We start from the raw sequence: 19,499 nt of genomic DNA, 5'->3' as shown, positions 1-19,499 counted from the left end.
CTTGAAGTTACCACGCGTAAGCAGATATTCTCACGATCACAGCTTCCCCCTATTTCCACAATTACAGGTTCCAGAAGTTAAGTACACTCCATGCGGTATCAGGAATTCCATCTCTCTGATTCATCTTAAGAGTTGTACCTGGTAACGTACATAACGTCCTAGGAGTACGGCACATCCAGGCCTCCATGTATGCAATCTATCAGAGTCTTCCACGCAACCCGGCGGATTACTTTACTTCTACCCTTGACAAAGCGTTAACGTTAGAAAGAACAAAGAAAAGCTACGCGGCATGCGCATGCTGAAATATTCTTACTAACCACTTGAGTCATTCTTTGTCAATCACTGGTGGTCATCAGCCCGCTCGCGGGAGTGTCCAGTGTCTGCCACTGCCAGGCCAGGGACTGCTGCTGTAGAGACCTGAACTTGGCATGAGCGCGATTTACTTCCTAGAAAGGATAGATATCATAACCTCGACGAGGCCTGGAATTAGTGGTCCTGTGAGAAACAAAGTGTTTCAACTCCAGCTATCTCGATTAGTGCGTTCAATCCCCACGTATTCAATTGGTTTCTTGCCACGAACGTCAATGTCGGGCCAATCAACTCATGCCACCAATCACCATGCGTTTCAACCAACAAGCGTATGATTGCATTTGTGACAGATTGCAAGCGCTGTTAGCGGCGATGTCCCACACGTAGAGTCGAGAAGCTCTGACTAACAATTGACGAACAGGAAATTTGTATATTGCACCGACAACCATGGAATGTCGGAGCGCAAGCCAATCAAAGGAACCCACGTTGAGTATAACCACAACTAGTGCCAATATTGGAAGAATTATCGAGGATTTTTGGTGAGTAAAGAACGTATCGTATACACTACGACTAGTGTATGTACCAGTATGTAACAACGAAAAAGAATTCTCGGCCGAATGTTCAGTAGAACCACGGCTCGAGATAAATAAGTCTCTTTGAGCCTTCGTCGTGGAAAATGCAATCGGAGTGGTTTCGAATTGTTCACAAGCCGATGTTGACTGAAAGAACGTCAGCCCTGAAGAAGCATAACCGAGTCAGAAACGGCAGCAAAAACTCACTGGGGGAGCAGCCAATGTTGATAATACCGCTGAACTTGTTGTCGGAGCAGCAGACGGTCTGGGATTGGCTGAAGGAGGCTCAGGAGACGGTTCCCCGTAGCAATGGGATGCACTTACCATTTCGCTCCTCCGCCGAGGAGGGGACTGCAACCAAGACCAAACAAGCCAGTTACGGGCCCGAGAACGATACCGAGGAGGCCAATCAAAATGCCGACGGTGTGGTTACTCCGATCCACAAGGTCATTGCAGCATTGTACAGGGCCTGTGCTGCACCCATGGGAAGGTGACGGCTTAGGTTTGGCAGCTGATAGACGCGTCAGATAGGATCTAGCAACGCTAAAGTGAGGGAGCACTACCTTCAACACCAGATGCACGGCGCGCAGGGGGGAGAGGAGGGAGACCACGGGCAAGACGCTCAGCGTTGGTCTCGAAGGGGACTGCACCAACGAGGGTGGCTGCGGTAGCGACGAGAGCAATGACGGATGTGAACTTCATATTGTGAGCGTCGAGAGTGTGCGGCCGCAAGGTCTGAAGACGAACGATGGATAGGTAAACGGCAGAGACGAAAACCTGAGGAGGAAGACATTGAACACCCTGCCTTTTAACTGATCTAGCACCTCGGCGATCTGGAAATGGAAGCAAGGAATCTAATTACGGCATAAAATGCACTTTAGGAATACGTACGATATGATTTTATTGGAAAATTTCTTCGTACTCTTCACACTAAAGTAGTGCAGCAACCGAGTTTATAGCTGGGGCGCTCCGCGCGCTCTGGAGGTATTTCGAAGTCGATCTACGGCAACTTGTAGTCAAAAGTTTATAGGCATGGCATTATTTTGTCAAAGATTGTATAGCAGAATTAATTATTGACATACTAATTGAGATGTGGAAATTGCAAAATTGCAACGTCTCGGCAAAGTCATTATCGACCCTGCCTTACTTCTGCTTCTTCGCTTCTTCTTGAATGGCAATTTCCCATAGCTGCCACCAAACGGAAGCAAAAGTCCACCAATCAGACGATTAACTAAGATCATTGATATGCAGACTCACCGGCGCCATAAATAAGCGTTCGAGACTCGAAGGCTATGGTAGCCCAAGTCTAGGACGCTGCAGGCCGTAACTGTGCCAGGGGAAAAGTCTTGGGCAAGACTCATGTCGTAAAGGTCACCCTAATTAGACTAATAACTAAACGCCCTCAAGGTTGAAACTTGACACTCTCATAGCATGACAAACGTTCTGATTCTGTATTATTCCCATCCCGAAAGAGGCCCATTGGTGATGACTGCGTATGATAAGATCTGACCCAGCGTTCCTCAGACTGAACGGGGAAACCCATTGATAGTTTACATGCGGAAGGCGTATTGAAAGGCGGGTATCTGGGTTCCTCGGAGGCAGGGTGGCGGAGAGCACAGCGCATGACTCGGCTTCAAGTAATGACCTTGTCGGGGAAGGTAATGTATTAGTGATTATGGCCCACGTGGAGCACAGCTATAACGGCAGCGACTTTGACGAGTAGAGAACGTCCACATCTGGTTCGAAATTCGACATCTGAGCTGATGGAGGCGAGTCGATACGACGGTCGGAGATGAGCAGTCGCCATGTGCTAATTCCCTACGGAACACCCGCAATTGTGACTGTCCCAGGCTGTCCATGGAGTCAGAAAAACAGATAGAATAGAATAGATATAACGAAACCTGCCATGCGTGGGCTCATCAAAAAGCCGATACATCAAAGCACTGGTCCTACACCTGGCCAAACGGTCGACGATGATCATGCAGTTTCCATCCCCGCCGAAGTGGAGAACCGTACAAACGGCATGATAAGTAGCCAGGAACGAGAAGATGGTTCTTGACAAAAGATGCTATAGTTATTATGGACATTCGCGATTCGCGCATCCAATAGGGCTTCCACTACGACATCCTGTGGGTAAAGCGATGGCCCGTCCAAGTCGTGTATGAAAGTCTGCTTAGCAGCGTCCAATCGTAACCATCCGGGCACAAGGCTCTGCCACCTATCATTGTCGAGTCTGCACTTTACAACTGCATTGCCAGGATCACGGGGATTTAGAGAGGACATGTCAAGTTATGTCAAGCGTTGTCCACCACATTTAGGTATATTAGAGGACGCCACCTCCTGGAGGAGCTGTGGCAGAAAGGACCGAGCGATCTGAACCGCAAGGACGAAAACCTCGGGAGAACATGTAGACTGCGACATGGGAGTCCTGATACAAAAAAGTGATGCATCATATCGTGCATGAGCTTGATCTTGATGCCAGTCGAGACATAGAAGCAATGTTCGTAGTCGCAATCCAGCCTCCGAAGTCAGGAAGAAAGGCTGGAGCAGCGAAGTCATCTGCGAGGAATGGCCAGCCTGGAATCTGCTATGGCCATCATTGAAGCTGAGTACCACGACTCGCGAGGAGTTTGAACTTGAAGACAAGATCTCCACGCCGTCCGGAACGCGTTGTGTCGATGAATCCAAGAAGTCGCCCAGCAGAGTTTTCTCGAATGCTGACATCGATATACGTGATGGTCAAGTGAGCCGTCGTGCCCTGGTAGCGAGTTCTGCACTAAAAGCTGGCTAAAAGACTGCTCCTCATCGAAGACATCTTTTCGGGTGGTTTGAACGACGAAACGGATCTAGCTCTATGGAGGGCGTCGTTAATGGCGTCGTGATCGTGTTGTGCGCGCCTCGTGCGAAATCGTGATGATGGTTGAGAGCAAGACGCGCTTGCTGATCCCGGCCACTAACGGATGCTCTACAACACCCTTTCGTCTTCAAAATCGAAAGGCGAGCCTTATGGCCAGTAACCGAACCACGAATGATGCGCCAAGTCCAATGATCAGAAGGGGATATTTGGGTTTCCGCAGCTCTGCCTAGTACTCCCACATCGCGAGCGCGGTGGAGTCAGTGAAATGAGCTTGACGACGGTGCATTTGGTCTACATCCATGGATTCCAAGGTGAGTGGGAGCATCGTTCGTCGCGATGTGATCTGATCCAATAACAATAGGAAACGACACAACCTTCCAGGCGAGCGCCGTCGTAGACTTGAATAGCCTGTCATTCTGACTCGCGTGAACCGAGTAGTCCTTTCCAACACATTTGCAGGAGCACGTTGCTGCCCGCGTTCCCGCCCATTTGAAAGTCAAGATCATCAGCAGGATATACCCTACGTACAAAAGCGTCAAGCCCATCTCCCATGCAACGAAGAACTTTCTTGAATGGTATCTACAGCTTCCATTCTGCTGTATTAATGAGTTAACGCAATCGCAATATGGCTAGGCTTTCCACTCAGCCCCCTGGCCCCGTCATCCTCTTGGGGCATTCGATGGGTGGGCTTTTGGCTGCGGAAGCGGCCACCCATCCTTCGAATAACCCAGGGGAGCATCCAGGCGCAAAGCCCCGCCGCATTATGGGCATGATCGCCTTCGATTGCCCGTACCTAGGCATGCATCCCCACGTTATAATTAGTGGCATTTCTTCTCTACTGCCTGGTGACAAGGATGACGAGAAGGCGTCAGAGGTGGAGATGAACAACATGGACAAAGTGAACATGGTGGACGCGAAGGTCACGGACGACTGGGAGGGCTTCAAACGGAAGCTTGATGGTGGGTGATCCACTTGCGTTCGCCGCTGAGGCTCGCTGATTAGATGGCAGTCAGTACGACATCTCTATCTTCGTCACATTCGAGCATATCGCAGTCGTCCCGTTCTCCGTCCCCTGGGCTTCTAGACCGTGCTCTCGACTACGTTTCCGCGCGCTCAGATGATCCTATCGTTCGTTGGGTTCGTAAACATCGAGATGAACCATTGAAAGCTGGAAAACGATGGATCGTCGAGCGCTTCCAATTCGGAATCTGCATGTTTGATCCACCGGGCCTTCGAGAGCGGTATGCGAATTTGGTGGGCTGGAAAGGGGGTCTCTGGGTAAACTATTGGACCCAAACTCGACCCAAATCCCCCAGGCTATCGGACAGTGAGGATGACGTTGCGGAGAACGATGCAGTGTTGCTGGAAACTGGCGTAGTGCACGCGCCGCCTGACAAGAAGAAAAAGGATAGCAAGAAGAAAGAGAAGAAACCCAAACCAGGGAAACATTTTATCGTATTGCCTACTGGACTGGGCAAACTCCTTGGAGGCGACAGCAATTGGGAGAGGGTATTGATTGAGGGGGTGAATGACGAGGTTGCTGCACATACTGGATTGTTTATCCCTAGGCAGAATTTAGATTATCAGGGGCTCGTGGAGAGGACGGGGACAAAAGTCCTCAACTGGTGCGAGAAGATACATAACCGAGCGCCGTAGAACACGTACAGCGTAGCAATATACCACATGACCTCTATGATCCAAGTGCGCGTGCATATCATGGTAGAAGCCTGCTAGAGCTGAACCAAGGAGCATGAATTGACAGTCTACGTCAATTACATGTCTCCGCCAGTCGCCTCTCCACTATTTGCCTCTCTACTGGCTAGTCTCGGATCGATGAAGCTGTGGTCGCATTTCGTGCACACGAAGAACAGAATCATGCGAGTTTCCTTCCGCTTCGACTGATCCTGGTAAAACACAGCACTGCAACACAGTGGAAGATATCAATAAACGTTCGATGGTGCTGCCGCAGAAACGTACTCTTCATTTCCACAGGCCGAACATCGAATATTGGAATGAGCCTACATATATTATGGAATCGTCAGATGTCCGGTCTTATGGAAGGCAAGACAAATGCTTACAAGGGTGGTGTCTGATCCCAAGTCTGTCGTTACACCAACTTGTTCTCTGCCACAATCGTTCGGGTACAGTAGATTTCAGCAGTAGAGGGCGACAACGTACTTGGTGACCGTCAACAAATCGTTTCTATAGACACACTTGTTCTCTGCATCTTCTTCATAAGCGCAGATGCGACATGAATAAGTCAACAAGCTGCGACCCGCGTCTGCCTTGGGGTAAAGTAGATTGTTACATTCAGAGCAGAAATGAAGGGATGCCTGGGGACGTTGAGCAATGGATAAAGGGTCGAGGCAGAGATGAATGGCTCACCATCGTTAGTCGAAACGAAGAAAAGAGTCACACTAATGGAACAAGCTCCTGAGGTCGCTTCTGATCACGAGGTTTTAGATAGGAGCTTAAGAAATAGGGATCAGGGAGCTCTGTATGTCGTTCAGTCGACGGCTTACGATGCTCTACAATGGAATGTGATAGATAGGCATTATGCTCGTAAGTATAAATATCATGTACAACATCGTAAATATTATCTATCTGGTCAAGAGGGCAATGTGAATACTTTCTACTTTGGGACGTATGAATTATATTTCAGGACGAATGGGTCCCAAGGCCTCAGACCTGATATGTCGTATGAGAGCCAATGATTCAAGAACCACATATCATTTTTGTGGATCCGCGAGGAGAATGATGTTATGTTCATGTTATGAACTTTGGGCACGTTTTGCCCTCATGAGGAGAAACCAAGTCGTGCAGAAACAAAGACAGCCACAAGTGACGGTCAGCTGAAACAATCAGTAAATCAGTTCAGACTTATCACCACTGCAAATACAGACATCTTACCCCGGCGAAGAGAATAGGGCGCCACCAGATATAATGGGACGTGAGAAGTGCTCCCGCGATCGGTGTTCCTACATGGCAAATCGTTGCGATGAGCTATGCTTGTAACCTCCCGTAGTGCGGAGATTTTACATACCAACAAGACCGCCCATCCCTGTATGTCATATCATAGCCTGAGTATGACCGCTAGCATGAGAAATGATGTCAAGGGCGTACCGGTAAATGTAAAGCAGATCCCCATCCGCGCGCCAATTTCCGCATCGTTTCGTGCTAACGAGCTGATCATTGGAGCAAGGAGTCCAATGTCTAAGTTTTGGGTTAGTGCTTTGTGGGAGGGGTAAACGGCATCGACTCACATGCACCGGAGAAGAAGCCGAACGTGATGGCAAAGATGATTGTCCCTGCGGCATCGTTTACCGCAAGTGCGCAGAAATTGAGGATGGCGCAGGCGGCGACACATGGGATGACAACATTGAAGACACCGAAGCGACCCACGATAAAGTTGGGAACGATTCGTCCTACGGTGCTCGCAGTATTGAGGACTGCTAACTATATCCAGGAAGTAATTCGTGATGAGCCAAAGAGGTGACGGAAACAATGCAGATCTCACCGTGTAGAAGGCCACATTGGGATCTAAGCCGTTTACGACAGCCTTGAGTTGGACGAAGAAAATCGGGAAAAAGATTCCACATATTGTCACCACAGTCCTTGACAACGACGAGGCCAAGATATAAAAGGTCACTCCACGGTCTAATGAATGTGTACCTGAGCTACTCACCCGAATACCATGATGACATAGGCAGGGTCGTGGATGAAGTTCCAAAACTGTTGAACCACACTTGGACCCCTAGACTGCTTAGGGGGTAACCGTGTTCTCATGAGGAGGCATGCAAAGGCGAGAAGCCCGAGGTTGAGGGCAGCGCTGGCTCTGACGCCTTGATGAAAGCCTGCAGCGCCATAGAATAATTTGTTCAGCATGATCGGGTGAATGATTCCGCCAACCGCAGACTGCAACGTGAGTAAGTAACGTGAAGAACGATGCACAGAAGATCGTCTTTACCCCAGAAGAAGCAATGCCTAATATAAGAGCCCTACGGCGGCGGAAGTAGTGGGAAAGAACGCCGAGGCATGGGACATATGTAATCCCAATGGCAAGTCCCAGTCCCAGTCCTTGACATAAAAATACCTATGGGAGTTCACATATCAATGGGCGGTGGAGAGGGCATCAAAGAGGTACAGACTTGGTAATATTGCTCTGGTTTCGTGATGGAGAGCATGAACAGGCAGAACACGAATAATGCGGAGCCCCCGTACATGAGCGGATAGCTGATGCCTGATCAGGGAGGATAACGATGGCATCTATAAATCACCCACAAATAACCGCTATCAAAGGCCCTTCCGGTAACAAGTCCGCTTGATAGGACCAGAAGGAGCTGGACGCTCCCAATCCAACTGAAACCATCGGTAAAGACGATGATCAAGAGGCATGGCAGGATACGCACCTGATTTCGGAGGACGCGTATTTTGGACTCAGATACTCTCGAACATAATAGTCTATCAATGGTGCCGTTAGGACTTGCCTTTGATAGCTTGAGGGAGGACAAAGTAGTTACCGTTGTAGACGCCGTAGGCGTTCGTATATCTGAGACGTATGCATGAGCTCAAAGAGTGCCGACTTGAAAACAGCTATAGGGCGCTCACCCGAACGTTACGAATTGTACGATCCATCTGTATTGGCATGAATTAATCGGCCCCGTCGCAAGTCAGGCAGAAAACACGTACACTCCGAGCAAAGTCAACCACCCTTGCAAACCACCCTCTGGGAACTCAGCCGACAGCGAAGACTCCTCCGTTTCTGGCTCAGAGTATTTTGTGGAGACATGCTTCTCTAAGTCTAAAGATTCGGTCATGATGGCCCCGGGGGTGCACTTGTTGTATGGAAGATGGGAAGATAGTCGGACGGGCGACTTCTGGCCGGGATGGCGAAGAGGCTTTGTAGTAGTAGGATGGCAACACGACCATAGGCCATGATCTGGCTGGCGGTTTTCTATTAAAAAACTCGTGACCCCTAAAATATTAGACCAGGTACCCAATGGTGGGTCCCTGGCGATACGATACCGCTTTTAGCTCCTCCAAGCCGCCGGCGCCGTCGGCAGGACAGATTAAGATCTTTGCTTGCCGCTGCAAAGCCGTGATGTCAGAGTCCGAGCCTTTTGAATGAAACTGGGCCGCAATTTCATGGCCAATGAGATGCGCTACTACACGCCGATGAATAGTATGAGTCTCTTGGGTGCAGGGGCACTCCTTGAATTGCAAATGCGACTTGCCTGCCCAATACCTCATGATGAGTAATCGATGGTAGAGGTTGCGAATTTGCCGGCTTTGGAACCCAGAAGGGGGCCTGGGATACAAAGTCAGCGAGAGCCAGCCCACTGACATATTGCACGATAATCATCATGTGTCCTTGTGCCAAAGGGAAATACAAGGGAGCAACGTGCATCAGGTAAGTTCACAGACTGTCCGCACAAAGCAGTCCAAGCCCCAATCATTTACTGCGGCGGCGCACTTAACCGGAAGGTACATCGAGGGCAAGTCCGGCACGTCGATCGGCAACCTCACTGGCTACAAAGCAAGGCATACGCTTCACCATGAGAATCGGAGCGTGGGTGTGGCTTCTCGGCGTGATCATCCGGTGCGAGGAATTCTAGATGCCTCGCAGTGCTACTCACCAGCTACCAAGAATTTCTGCCGAGTCCACGGTGGTCCCGCAGTCTCTGTTGTGAGGCCGCGACGGAGCCAATGTCGAACGGAGAGGAGTTCCGGCAAGCGCCGTGTAAGCGCCCATGAACTTGGAGAAATGACTGTTCGCCTCGTGTTGCCTCATGTTCCAAGTGACTTACTAACTTTACGTGCAGGAATAAGACTCGGCCCTTGGCTTCTAGAAAGGGTGGCGCGGAATCCACCGTAATAGTACTTGCATAACATCATGTAGGCCGTGAGTTACATTACGCTCTATGTACCTACTGATTGCCTACTGACCCCCTCGTCGCTAGGCAGAATGAACTTGAGGAAGGCGGTCTTAATGCCAGTCTCGGCTACAAGGTTTCCTGGTTTTTCGAACAGCAAACGGAGCGCAGATGTCCAATATTTGAAACGTATGTCCGAGATCATACCTCGTTCTCATTCCTGAAGTTTTTCTCAGTTCAATTTTGCGCAATAGCACGCCAGAATATCTTCATAAACTTCGAGTTTTCATGGACTGCGCGTTCGTTGAAACGTTGAAGTTCGAAGTCAAATTGCCGGAGCCTCCCCACTGTACCCCACGTGAAAGTGTAGAACACCGGCTGGTTCCTTCTGCCGGTGTACTTGGCAAACTCAGGTGTCCTCCTGCTTGTCCTCCTGGTCAAGGTGCCTTTCACTACCTGCTATATCCGGCAAAATATGGGGGCACACTCTGAGGGTTATGATCAACTGACAAATATACAAGACCCTTCATCGGCTTCGGGCACCGTATATGCCTACAATACAACGAGCTCGGTAACAAGTCGACTTGTCACCAGATCCTTCCCCCTCAATATTCATTGCTGTACTCATTGCCAACCTCGGTAGCCCAGTCCAAGACAAGCAGAAGAAATGGCGGCATCACTGCCCGATTATAGAGAAGGAGAAGGAGACACGCCGACCCTGCACTCAATGGACGATAAAGAAAAGCAGGAAATTTCTGTAAAAGAGACGGTTCTTCCGTCATCTCATCAAGAATTTCCTGAAGGCGGACTCCAAGCTTGGTTGTCCGTATTGGGCGCGTAAGTACCATTCGTGATCTTTCCACGATGGCGCTGAATCTATCTACGCACACAGTATCCTCGTGCAATTCTGCACGTTCGGGTAAGCCCTATCTTGGAAGTATTCCACAAGAGATGAACCGTCTTGCAGGTACATCAGCTCTTTCGGAGTGTATCAAGGGTATGTGGCTACCGTCCACTAGTCCTAACGAAGTAACTGATAGCTATAATAGTTAGATATGGATTAGTCTCTACTCCGGAAGTATTCCTAACGTGATGTAGACTTCTATGTACGGGAGTATCTGACTGCATATTCATCAAGTGAGATAGGGTAAGCCTTTCCGTGCCTTCGACCCACCTTGTACTTATTCACCGTGCCCAGATGGATCGGCAGCATTCAGGTTATGTTGATCATGTCAATGGGGCTATTCACGGGTAGAGCCTTTGATGCTGGGTATTTGTAAGTATTGCCCGTTTCCACGATGCCAGCATCCCTAATCCCCAATGCTTGTCTAGCCATCACTTAGTGCTCGGAGGCACTATATTGCATGGGTTTGCCTGTATGTCATATCGAATCCGCTTAAAGCCCATACTAAAACAACCCAGTCTTCATGTTGTCGCTATCGCATCAGGACCAGTATTATCAGGTATAACGCAACGAATGCAGCGCTTCGGTAGTACTAACCACTCGCATCTGAATATAATTAGGTCTTTCTTACCCATGGTCTCCTTGGAGGAGTGGGGTGCGGTGTTATGTATATCCCCAGTATGTACTTCTAGGCTTCTATTCAGGGAGATATCTCACATCCAACAGGTCTAGGCATTCCATCCCATTATTTCCACCGTAAACGCGCTTTGACGATGGGGATAGTCTCTGCTGGGGTGAGTATGAGGTCCCAATTTATCAATTCCATGTTTTACTGAGAACCCCTTCAGGCATCAGCAGGGGCCGTTATCCACCCGATCATGCTCAACAGACTGTTTCACGGTTCATTTGGCTTCCACAATGGTGTTCGCGCCAGTGCTGGCATGAACCTCGGACTCCTCCTCTTGGCGAATGTGCTCATGAAGCCTCGATTGCCTCCGAAGAAAGCGGCAAGCATCCATGTCAAAGCATTCATTCGAGATATCCCTTATGTCTTCGTCGTGTTCTCGTGAGTTTCTCACAACTCCACTGTCTCTATATCTATACCACTCACGTGTCGTAGAGGGTTCTTGTGCATGACGGCCATGTTCATTCCCATTTTCTTCCTCCAATTGAAAGTAGTCAAGGGCGGAATGAACCGTACATTCGCCTTCTACTCGGTGAGTGGCTGATCAGTTCTGTGTGCGCGGTAGCCAACCATGCATGGCAGATATCAATCATGAATGGAGCGAGCGTCGTGGGTCGTCTCATCCCGGGGTTCTTCGTCCAGCGCTTTGGTGTCATTAACCTCATGGTCGTCAACACCTTCGGGATAATTGCCTTGATGTTCTGCTTCATGGTCGTCAAGACAGTCGCCGGTGTAGTCTGTTTCGCCATTTTCTTCGGACTGTTCTCTGGATCAGGTAAGTACCACGTCAATCTATGTGCTTCTGAAACGCCTGCTTGATTAATTTGCGATCGCTGCAGTGGTCACGTTGATGCCTCCTTTGCTTGGTGCGTCTTAGAGTTGCCACTAGACGATGTACACGCGCTCACCTGCATGCCCCGTCATGTTTAGCATCCCTTGCTCGCGACTTCAACGAAATCGGTGCCCGGATGGGCCTTTGTTTCACACTAATGGGTAATTGGCTCTTATTTCTAACCTTTGCGGTGTCTTACACGACTTGCGCAGGATTTGGTGGCCTTGTAGGTGAGCTAGCCGATTGATCGAGATCGAGATCCACAAACATATCGCTTGGTGTGCAGGGAGTCCTATTGCAGGTGCTCTGCTGACAAGTGATTATATCTGGTGGCGCCCTGTTGTCTTCGGAGGCGTAAGTCGTTTACATCATTCCCGGGGTGCACAGTCCTTAGTCTTTACCTCTGTAGGTGGTCATGACCATTGGGCAACTCCTGATGATCATAGCACGCTTCCTGGTGGTACACCGCAAAGGCACGCAAAAGGTTTAACGATCGATACCCAACTTGAAACCTCTATAATCGCCCGGCTACACACATAGCGTATATTAAGACCCGCTAAGTTATAAAGTACAGTATGAAGTTTACTTTCGCCAACGGCGAAATCGGTGTCGATTGCGGATTTGGATCATCTGGGAGTAAAGCAGGGAAGCACATAGTAGCTAGGAATGTTTCGTTCATCATTTGTATCAGTAATATTGTATTCAGGACTGTAACGCACCAACACGACGGGCAGTATCAGACGAGTCAGCTTGGCACAAAAATTGCAAGAACGCAGTAACGGAGATCCACACGTTGACCGCCGCGGGGGTTAACTCGCTGAGAAACTGAGAGCAACGCGTTCAGTTTAACTCCCGGCGGATAAAGCTAATTGCTGAAGTACCTCGAACGCCTCGTCACGACTTGTCATTTGCGTGCATCGAGCTTGCAGAGGGAACGGCACGATCGGCTCTGTGAGGGACATAATCAACTCCCATAGGGTGTCCCAGAATGCTCGCGATATTGCTGGATCTACATCTCCAACAGGATGCGGAAAGTCGGTACCAGTATCCAGATGCTATACATCGGATTCAGCAATGGTTGATTGCATGTCCGACATTTCTAACCTCTCGCAGTTGCGCCACAACCTGTGGATCAGAGGACGAGTCTAGAAGTTTACTCTAGATGAGGAATAAGACTTCTTCAAAGCGTGTCCGCAACTCAGAAAATGCGTACGATGTCGGCACTTTTCATTAGCCAATCCACAAGGCGCATTATTTCTCTGGGCGCATTCACGCCGCGATTTTCGGGTAGAAGGTCATTTTGGGACTTGAGGGAGCGCACCGGACCAGGCAAGTGCGTTAGACGGGTCAAGTTGTTGGCAAAGCATGAGTATTCTAACCTTGAGTTAATTGGTTGTATAAGATATCCGGTATTAGCACACTCACGATATTCTGCTCCAACGGATATGAAATGATCCTTTCCAAACGCAGTATGCAGGATCAATGCTGCACCAAGAACCTTTGGCCCCAGATTGAGAGTCGCAGCCTCCTTGGTCTCAATGTTAATCTCCAAATTTATGGAGGCGACTTCAGAAGGCAGAAGGAGACCCTTCAAGCACAGTTAGTGGGAGCAGCACGCAGCAGAGCGGTGATTAAGCCCCACGTTCAATGGGAGGATCCGCAACCACTCAGGACCTACACAGGTGCATACAATAATGAAGTTATAAACAGCTTCGGCAGTCGAATGCAGTGCTCACTGATGGCTTCATTTGGCGTAATTGGGATGAATCGCCAGCAGCATGGCACCTGGATTTCGTTATAATCACCACATCCATGAACATGCCTTACACGTACCTTGCCCGTGTTTTTGACGCGAATGGTCCGGGACGCCAATTGCTTGTAACTGGCGCGATTAGGCATTAGCACCACGTTTATGGTAATGGACTTACCGTATTTGGCCAAAATGGATGGATGTGTCTTCGACGGAGATAATAGGCCTCAATTCCTCTTGCGGTGAAGTAGGGGCAACTTGGCGAAGCAAACGCCGTACGGACTCATGATACTCGCTCTCAGGTAGTACGTCAATCTACGAGGAGTTCTTGCTGAAGGTCGCATACTGGATTGGAGAATGACTCACGGGTACTATGAATTCCGCCGACACAGGCCGGTGGTCTGATAAGGTGACTGTCGGATGAACTTGGTAGTTGAGTTGCTTGACATGCACAGAAGGGGAGGCGAGATGCAAGATACGATCTGTCCAGGCCGGCCTTCGTCTATACGAGATCAGCATTCGAGATCGAACAAAGCCATTCACATTTCAACTGACTTCAGGTCGTAGCCGAGCTCATCTGTCATGCCTGAGCCATACCGGTATGATCTGCATAATAAGTCCGAGGAAGATCGATTATGGCGAGTTGATGCATTTACGGATGATGGTTAATTGCAAATTCTTTGAACAATTCGAAGGCCCTTCGCCCAGCGATGGCATTTCTAAGCTGAATCAATGCCTAGTATTAGCGAGCCTCAACTTGAGGATTAGAATAAGTGATGTGACCTGATCGTATCTCAGTAACGTTCTATATCTCGTGTCTTCAGGCCAAGTCGTCAATATGGACCGAACTTCTCCGTCCGGTAGGTCTATCCGATAGTTCAAGTCTACAGACATGGGAATTGAAGCGAAGCCGGACGCCGAGCGTATTGATGCCCTTACCTCCCTGCAGACCAAGACAGGTGAGGAAGTGGCTATTCCCGAAAGCGACGTCGCACTTACCATCCATATTAAGACATCGCTTTCATAAATACTCGTCTGGGGAGGGTTGACGGCCTCCACAGGGGTATAGGAGGAGAACCCTAGACGCTTGGATAGGTCGTGGAAGTCCATGTTTCGTTTGTCCACCATTTCGTCAAAGGCCGCAAGGTGAGTATTGACAAAGGTCAGTATCGTGGGTCTAAACCCAGACGATCCCTTGTCTTGTGCCGGCGGAGTGAACGCGAGGCGAACGGCGGTGCCTCCTTTGTTGCCCTATGTCAATTGCCCTATTCAGTTTGACTTTGAAAGAGGACAAAGAGGATGTGTGAGAACCATTACACCCATGATGCCTGCTCCCGTCGCCGATAGCCGAACATCCGAGAAACAGGGCTTCAGATCCGCTTTGACAACGATAACAATTAACATGCCAACTAATTGCTTTGAAGCAAGCTAATAACGCGTGTAGAATCCATTCAAATGACGTCACATGCGCTGCAAGAAGAATGGTGACCTTTGTGTACTGCGGTGCTTTGTTTCCAAGCGAAGCGAAAATAGCAGCAGTCCAAGAATCCTCTTTGATCGTACTAGTGGAATACAATAGCGCTTCTGTCGAAAGATCTAGTTCTTGGAAACCAAAGACAAATATGTCGGGGTCCCGGTCAAGGCTGGATGCATTGGACGACAAAGCTCTTTGGAGGTCGGAATGCGGACGCTCTGAAAGGCCTATTGAGAGCGGAGATAGGTTTTCAAGCGGGGGTAGTTTCGAAGCAAAGGATTCTGTGCCACGAATCCACGCAGCAAGGTCTTCCGAAGGGGGTTTACCGTTGACATTGAAGGTCCCAACGCGCAATCTGTTCAGGTGATCATTACATCACTGCCGCACCAATGGCGACATGCACTCACGTCAACTGGTGGGTCCCCTTGTGACATGCATTTCGCGCTTGTTGGCGTACCCAGTGGTCGCGAATAAGCGTTATATCAGCTGCATCATCGCCGGGGAGACCTGCACTTGCAGGAGATAGCCGCTCGTGTAAGGGTTTGTTGAGGATACGTAAATCTATTGGCGTGTGGGACACTTGAAGGTGGTCAGTATCTATCAATTGCATACGAGGAGATCGACACGCACTGATCGGTTGGGTATTTTTACGGAGTGTATACGGCAGAAGCCATGGGTATGCAGCACCCTGGTCCGTGGAATGCGTCACTGACCAAGCGATAGGGCATGAGTGCTATCCGGGTTAGCTGCAACATATTACCCTTGCTTACAAGCTAATTCCTGCAAACGTTTGCATTCAGATAATAGAGGTCGCAGGTTGTGGGTGTCGAAGGCAGTGAGCACAAGGGGTGGAATTTGAGAGCCCGGCTGCAATGTGAGTACAAACCCTGACCAAGCAGTTGGTCTATCTATACGTATAGATGAGCACACCTACACACCTGTTCTCGGCTGATTTGAAACAGGCTTTGCAGCCGCGCTGAGGTCGAGGGTTGCACGCCTGCTCTGAGCGAGATTGAGGGATAAATCGCGGAATATAGGGAAGACACGCTGGATCTCAAATCGTTCCGAAGGCGACCGTCTGAGCAAGAAAACGCTAGGGAAAGAAATTCAACCGTACGTCTGCAGTAGATAGAACTAATGTCACCTGCCCTCCTCGTGTCCTCCGGCCTGAGAAGACCCACTGCTGATATGCGATATAACTGCAAGAAGGTGTGGTTGATCGCTACTTCCTGGATTGTTAGACTTCTCTTCATCAGCAACGAGAACTTCTAGAGCAACTTGTGCATCGTCCGCGGGGAGAAGCAGCGCCCTGACTTCGTTCAGAATCTCGGACATGCTACGCTGTGCGCGGTCTGCCAGTGAGCGCGGACCGGGCGCTAGGAGGCGCTGTAATGATCGTAGATTCCCACCATACCCCGCATTCGATTATCCAATCCTTTTCCACGACTCCCCAGATCCATATTTGGGCATCGCAGATCGTTGCCCGACGCCCGACGCGCCTGGTTGCCTAGTAGGTTGGACACACAGGGGACCACAGAAACGAACACAAATCGAGAACATCGGCGGGACGAGAGTCGACGGACGCAGCAACTGGAATGCTCTAGATTCGATCTAATTGAAAGGTCACGCGAGGCGTGGGGCTATGCTTAAGGTTCGGACCCCATGGCCTTATAAAGGGAGCGACGCAGCAGTGGTAATCCATCCAATTTACCCCACAACTTCTTTGAAAACAACCACATCGATACCGTATCTCTCACCTCATCGCCCACCATGACCCGTACTGAACGCGCAACGAACCCTCGTGCCGTGATCAGGGACCGCTCCGAGTCCAAGTCTGGTCTGAACAAGTCCATGCCTAAGAACGGAGCCGGAACCCACAACTGGGGCTCATACGCTGACGAGCGCGAGCTCGAGGACGCTGCCCTCGCCGATGAAGAGCAAGAACTCGGTGACGATCTTCCTAAAGCTGAGGGTAAGTTCCTGCCCCTGTCCCACCAAGTGTGGCCACTGATCGTTAGTCGCCACAGCCAAGAAACCAGCTGCGGTTCGAAGCCTGAGCGGTCCATCTGAGCAAGAGCTTCAGCAGGCCAAAGAGTTCAGGAAGGGTGCTCTGAAGGCTGAAGGTCCGTCTCACCTCTTCGACGCCACACATCCATAACTTACACGATTACGAAAAGGCATTGATCTTGCTGCCATCGCGCGCACTTCTGCTGCTGTTGCCTCGTCGCCACCCAAGGGCTACGCCTCTCCCATCTCTCCAGTGCGTTGCTTCTCTTCGAGCTTGTTGATCTCATTTGACGACTTCTACAGTCCGTTTGAAACAAGCATTAAACACATCATCATCGCATTAATCGCAATAGCCGTACGCAAAGTACATTGTAGCACTAAATTGTACACCTTATATCGCATTGTCAATGAAGAGCTGTTCGCCCGTTGTCTGTATCTTGAACCCATGTGATGTGGCCCCTGAGCTGTATAGAGATCATCGCTAATCACGATGAAGCCATCAAATGTTCCGGCGACAATTCTAGTGATTTCCAGACGTTTCGCGGCGCCTTCGAAGCCATCTTAAATTGCGGCGCATCGCTGCAGCAAACAGCGACAGACGACAACGACCAGCGTGTGATCTAGGTTCAAGCTCAACATCCATAATGTCTGAAGCCGAAGCGTCGACCTCTCAGCGGCCGATTACTTTCTTCGACATCTCCATCGGTGGTAGGCCGGTTGGGAGAGTCGTGTTCTCTTTGTACAGTGATCTTGTACCGAAGACTGCAGAGAATTTCCGCGCGCTATGCACTGGCGAGAAGGGGATTGGACAGTCGGGCAAACCGCTGTCTTTCCAGGGCTCTGCGTTCCACCGTGTCATCAAAGGGTGTGTGTCATGGTTCTACCTTAGTCGGGCGCGATTCTGACTGATGGGGTGTGTAGCTTTATGTGCCAGGGAGGTGATTTCACCGCTGGAAATGGTATGTAGCGATCTTGAAGATGCACGGCTTCCAGCTGATGCGTGATGCCCAATAGGCACTGGTGGCGGATCGATCTACGGAGAGAAGTTTGAGGACGAAGCATTCGTCGTGAACCACACGAAGCCCTTCTTGTTGTCCATGGTGCGTTCGGTGCACTTGTCAAGCATCGAGCGGGCATTGATTACGCATTCAGGCCAATGCAGGACCCAATACCAACGGGTCTCAGTTCTTCATTACCGTCAGCCAGACACCGCATCTAGATGGCAAACATGTCGTCTTCGGCGAGGTGATCAAGGGGAAATCGATCGGTAAGGTTTGGGCAACCCATGTAAAATTTGCAATGGTTCTAACGTGGTATCGTGTAGTCCGACAGATCGAGAACAACCCGACGGGGCAGGGAGACGCGCCAATAGCGCCTGTCGTCATCACAGCGTGTGGTGTCCTCTCCCCGGACGATCCTTCTCTAGCAGCGGAGACGTCGACTGATGGTGATCCATACGAAGACTTCCCCGCCGACGATGACCACGATCTAAGCAATGCAGACCTCGTCCTGGACATCGCCAAAAAGGTCAGGGAGCTGGGCAACGCGTTGTTCAAGTCCGGCAACACCAACGAAGCCCTTAGCAAGTACCAAAGTAATTTTCTGCTTTACGCGACCTTGAACTGCACTAACCCATAGCTTATAGAGTCTATCCGATACATCGACCACCACATTAGCATAGTGGATTCTACACCGGCAGAACGCCAAGAAGCTTTTAACGCGCTGCTCGCACCCTTGCTTCTGAACTCTGCACTAGCCGCTGTTCGCCTTCAACCGGCCTCGACTTACAATGCTGATGTCGCCATCACTAACACATCCCGGGCTTTAGACGAACTGAAATTGAGTGACTCAGACAAAGGTACGCGTGCCATCGCGCTTGCATCACCTATGTGCGGAAGCTGATCACGCTTGTGCACGCACTAGCCAAAGCCTTATACCGCCGTGCGCTCGCGCGGAGCATACGGAAGGAAGACGAGTTGGCTGAAAATGACCTAGTAGAAGCGAACAAGGTTGTGCCGGATGACCAGGCTATTGCGAATGAACTGGCCAAGGTTAGGCAACGGAAGAAGGAGAAGCGGGATAAGGAGAAGGCAGCGTACAAGAAAATGTTTTCAGGATGATTGTGGAGGACGAGAGGAAGTGAGCTAATATCATTTGTATAGATTTCCTTGCAATGTCGTTTCAGCATCAGTATCAGTGTTCGGGAGAGGCTGACCTCGAGCGCCTGGAGCCGTAC

At 50.0% G+C, this 19,499-nt stretch overlaps 7 protein-coding genes across 7 annotated transcripts; 4 read left to right on the top strand and 3 right to left on the bottom strand.

Annotated features, from left to right (window-relative positions):
* Positions 1 to 1,011: 1,011 nt before the first annotated feature.
* On the bottom strand, positions 1,012 to 1,583 carry PC9H_000465 (uncharacterized protein; the record flags this gene model as incomplete). Its single annotated transcript, XM_036770120.1, has 4 exons — positions 1,012 to 1,028; positions 1,089 to 1,156; positions 1,206 to 1,392; positions 1,445 to 1,583. The coding sequence occupies 4 exons, from the start codon at positions 1,581 to 1,583 to the stop codon at positions 1,012 to 1,014; spliced, it is 411 nt and encodes a 136-aa protein (XP_036635965.1).
* A 2,420-nt stretch (positions 1,584 to 4,003) lies between these two features.
* PC9H_000464 (uncharacterized protein) lies at positions 4,004 to 5,394 on the top strand (the record flags this gene model as incomplete). Its single annotated transcript, XM_036770119.1, has 5 exons — positions 4,004 to 4,049; positions 4,100 to 4,119; positions 4,177 to 4,313; positions 4,372 to 4,697; positions 4,748 to 5,394. 5 exons carry the CDS (start codon positions 4,004 to 4,006, stop codon positions 5,392 to 5,394), a joined length of 1,176 nt encoding a protein of 391 aa, XP_036635964.1.
* Positions 5,395 to 5,510: 116 nt separating this feature from the next.
* PC9H_000463 (uncharacterized protein) lies at positions 5,511 to 8,555 on the bottom strand (the record flags this gene model as incomplete). The annotated part of the gene is made up of 16 exons (XM_036770118.1): positions 5,511 to 5,658; positions 5,716 to 5,756; positions 5,817 to 5,862; positions 5,917 to 6,118; positions 6,782 to 6,799; positions 6,862 to 6,951; positions 7,002 to 7,194; positions 7,256 to 7,352; positions 7,424 to 7,653; positions 7,706 to 7,831; positions 7,887 to 7,971; positions 8,020 to 8,097; positions 8,148 to 8,199; positions 8,259 to 8,287; positions 8,347 to 8,373; positions 8,428 to 8,555. The coding sequence occupies 16 exons, from the start codon at positions 8,553 to 8,555 to the stop codon at positions 5,511 to 5,513; spliced, it is 1,590 nt and encodes a 529-aa protein (XP_036635963.1).
* A 1,723-nt stretch (positions 8,556 to 10,278) lies between these two features.
* Positions 10,279 to 12,522, top strand: PC9H_000462 (uncharacterized protein; the record flags this gene model as incomplete). The annotated part of the gene is made up of 17 exons (XM_036770117.1): positions 10,279 to 10,448; positions 10,504 to 10,530; positions 10,579 to 10,621; positions 10,727 to 10,758; positions 10,810 to 10,887; positions 10,944 to 10,987; positions 11,034 to 11,074; positions 11,136 to 11,193; positions 11,242 to 11,309; positions 11,364 to 11,581; positions 11,636 to 11,732; positions 11,783 to 11,975; positions 12,040 to 12,066; positions 12,131 to 12,193; positions 12,245 to 12,262; positions 12,319 to 12,386; positions 12,442 to 12,522. 17 exons carry the CDS (start codon positions 10,279 to 10,281, stop codon positions 12,520 to 12,522), a joined length of 1,326 nt encoding a protein of 441 aa, XP_036635962.1.
* Positions 12,523 to 12,588: 66 nt separating this feature from the next.
* PC9H_000461 (uncharacterized protein) lies at positions 12,589 to 16,591 on the bottom strand (the record flags this gene model as incomplete). Its single annotated transcript, XM_036770116.1, has 22 exons — positions 12,589 to 12,692; positions 12,752 to 12,857; positions 12,914 to 13,087; positions 13,137 to 13,177; positions 13,257 to 13,406; positions 13,458 to 13,620; positions 13,675 to 13,706; positions 13,769 to 13,817; positions 13,866 to 13,914; positions 13,961 to 14,097; positions 14,149 to 14,284; positions 14,338 to 14,388; positions 14,439 to 14,506; positions 14,566 to 14,666; positions 14,778 to 15,033; positions 15,094 to 15,210; positions 15,272 to 15,611; positions 15,664 to 15,835; positions 15,887 to 15,964; positions 16,027 to 16,143; positions 16,195 to 16,349; positions 16,401 to 16,591. 22 exons carry the CDS (start codon positions 16,589 to 16,591, stop codon positions 12,589 to 12,591), a joined length of 2,787 nt encoding a protein of 928 aa, XP_036635961.1.
* A 435-nt stretch (positions 16,592 to 17,026) lies between these two features.
* Positions 17,027 to 17,575, top strand: PC9H_000460 (uncharacterized protein; the record flags this gene model as incomplete). The annotated part of the gene is made up of 4 exons (XM_036770115.1): positions 17,027 to 17,228; positions 17,284 to 17,379; positions 17,434 to 17,516; positions 17,567 to 17,575. The coding sequence occupies 4 exons, from the start codon at positions 17,027 to 17,029 to the stop codon at positions 17,573 to 17,575; spliced, it is 390 nt and encodes a 129-aa protein (XP_036635960.1).
* Positions 17,576 to 17,907: 332 nt separating this feature from the next.
* On the top strand, positions 17,908 to 19,383 carry CPR6 (peptidyl-prolyl cis-trans isomerase cpr6; the record flags this gene model as incomplete). The annotated part of the gene is made up of 7 exons (XM_036770114.1): positions 17,908 to 18,128; positions 18,185 to 18,222; positions 18,278 to 18,363; positions 18,416 to 18,530; positions 18,588 to 18,857; positions 18,909 to 19,121; positions 19,187 to 19,383. The coding sequence occupies 7 exons, from the start codon at positions 17,908 to 17,910 to the stop codon at positions 19,381 to 19,383; spliced, it is 1,140 nt and encodes a 379-aa protein (XP_036635959.1).
* Between the last annotated feature and the right edge of the window lie 116 nt (positions 19,384 to 19,499).

Source organism: Pleurotus ostreatus (genome assembly GCF_014466165.1).
Source record: "Pleurotus ostreatus strain PC9 chromosome Unknown scaffold_1, whole genome shotgun sequence".
NCBI classification, from domain to species: Eukaryota; Fungi; Basidiomycota; class Agaricomycetes; order Agaricales; family Pleurotaceae; genus Pleurotus; species Pleurotus ostreatus.
The sequence above is the reverse complement of the archived record's forward strand: the minus strand, read 5'-3'. Positions and strand labels throughout refer to the sequence as shown.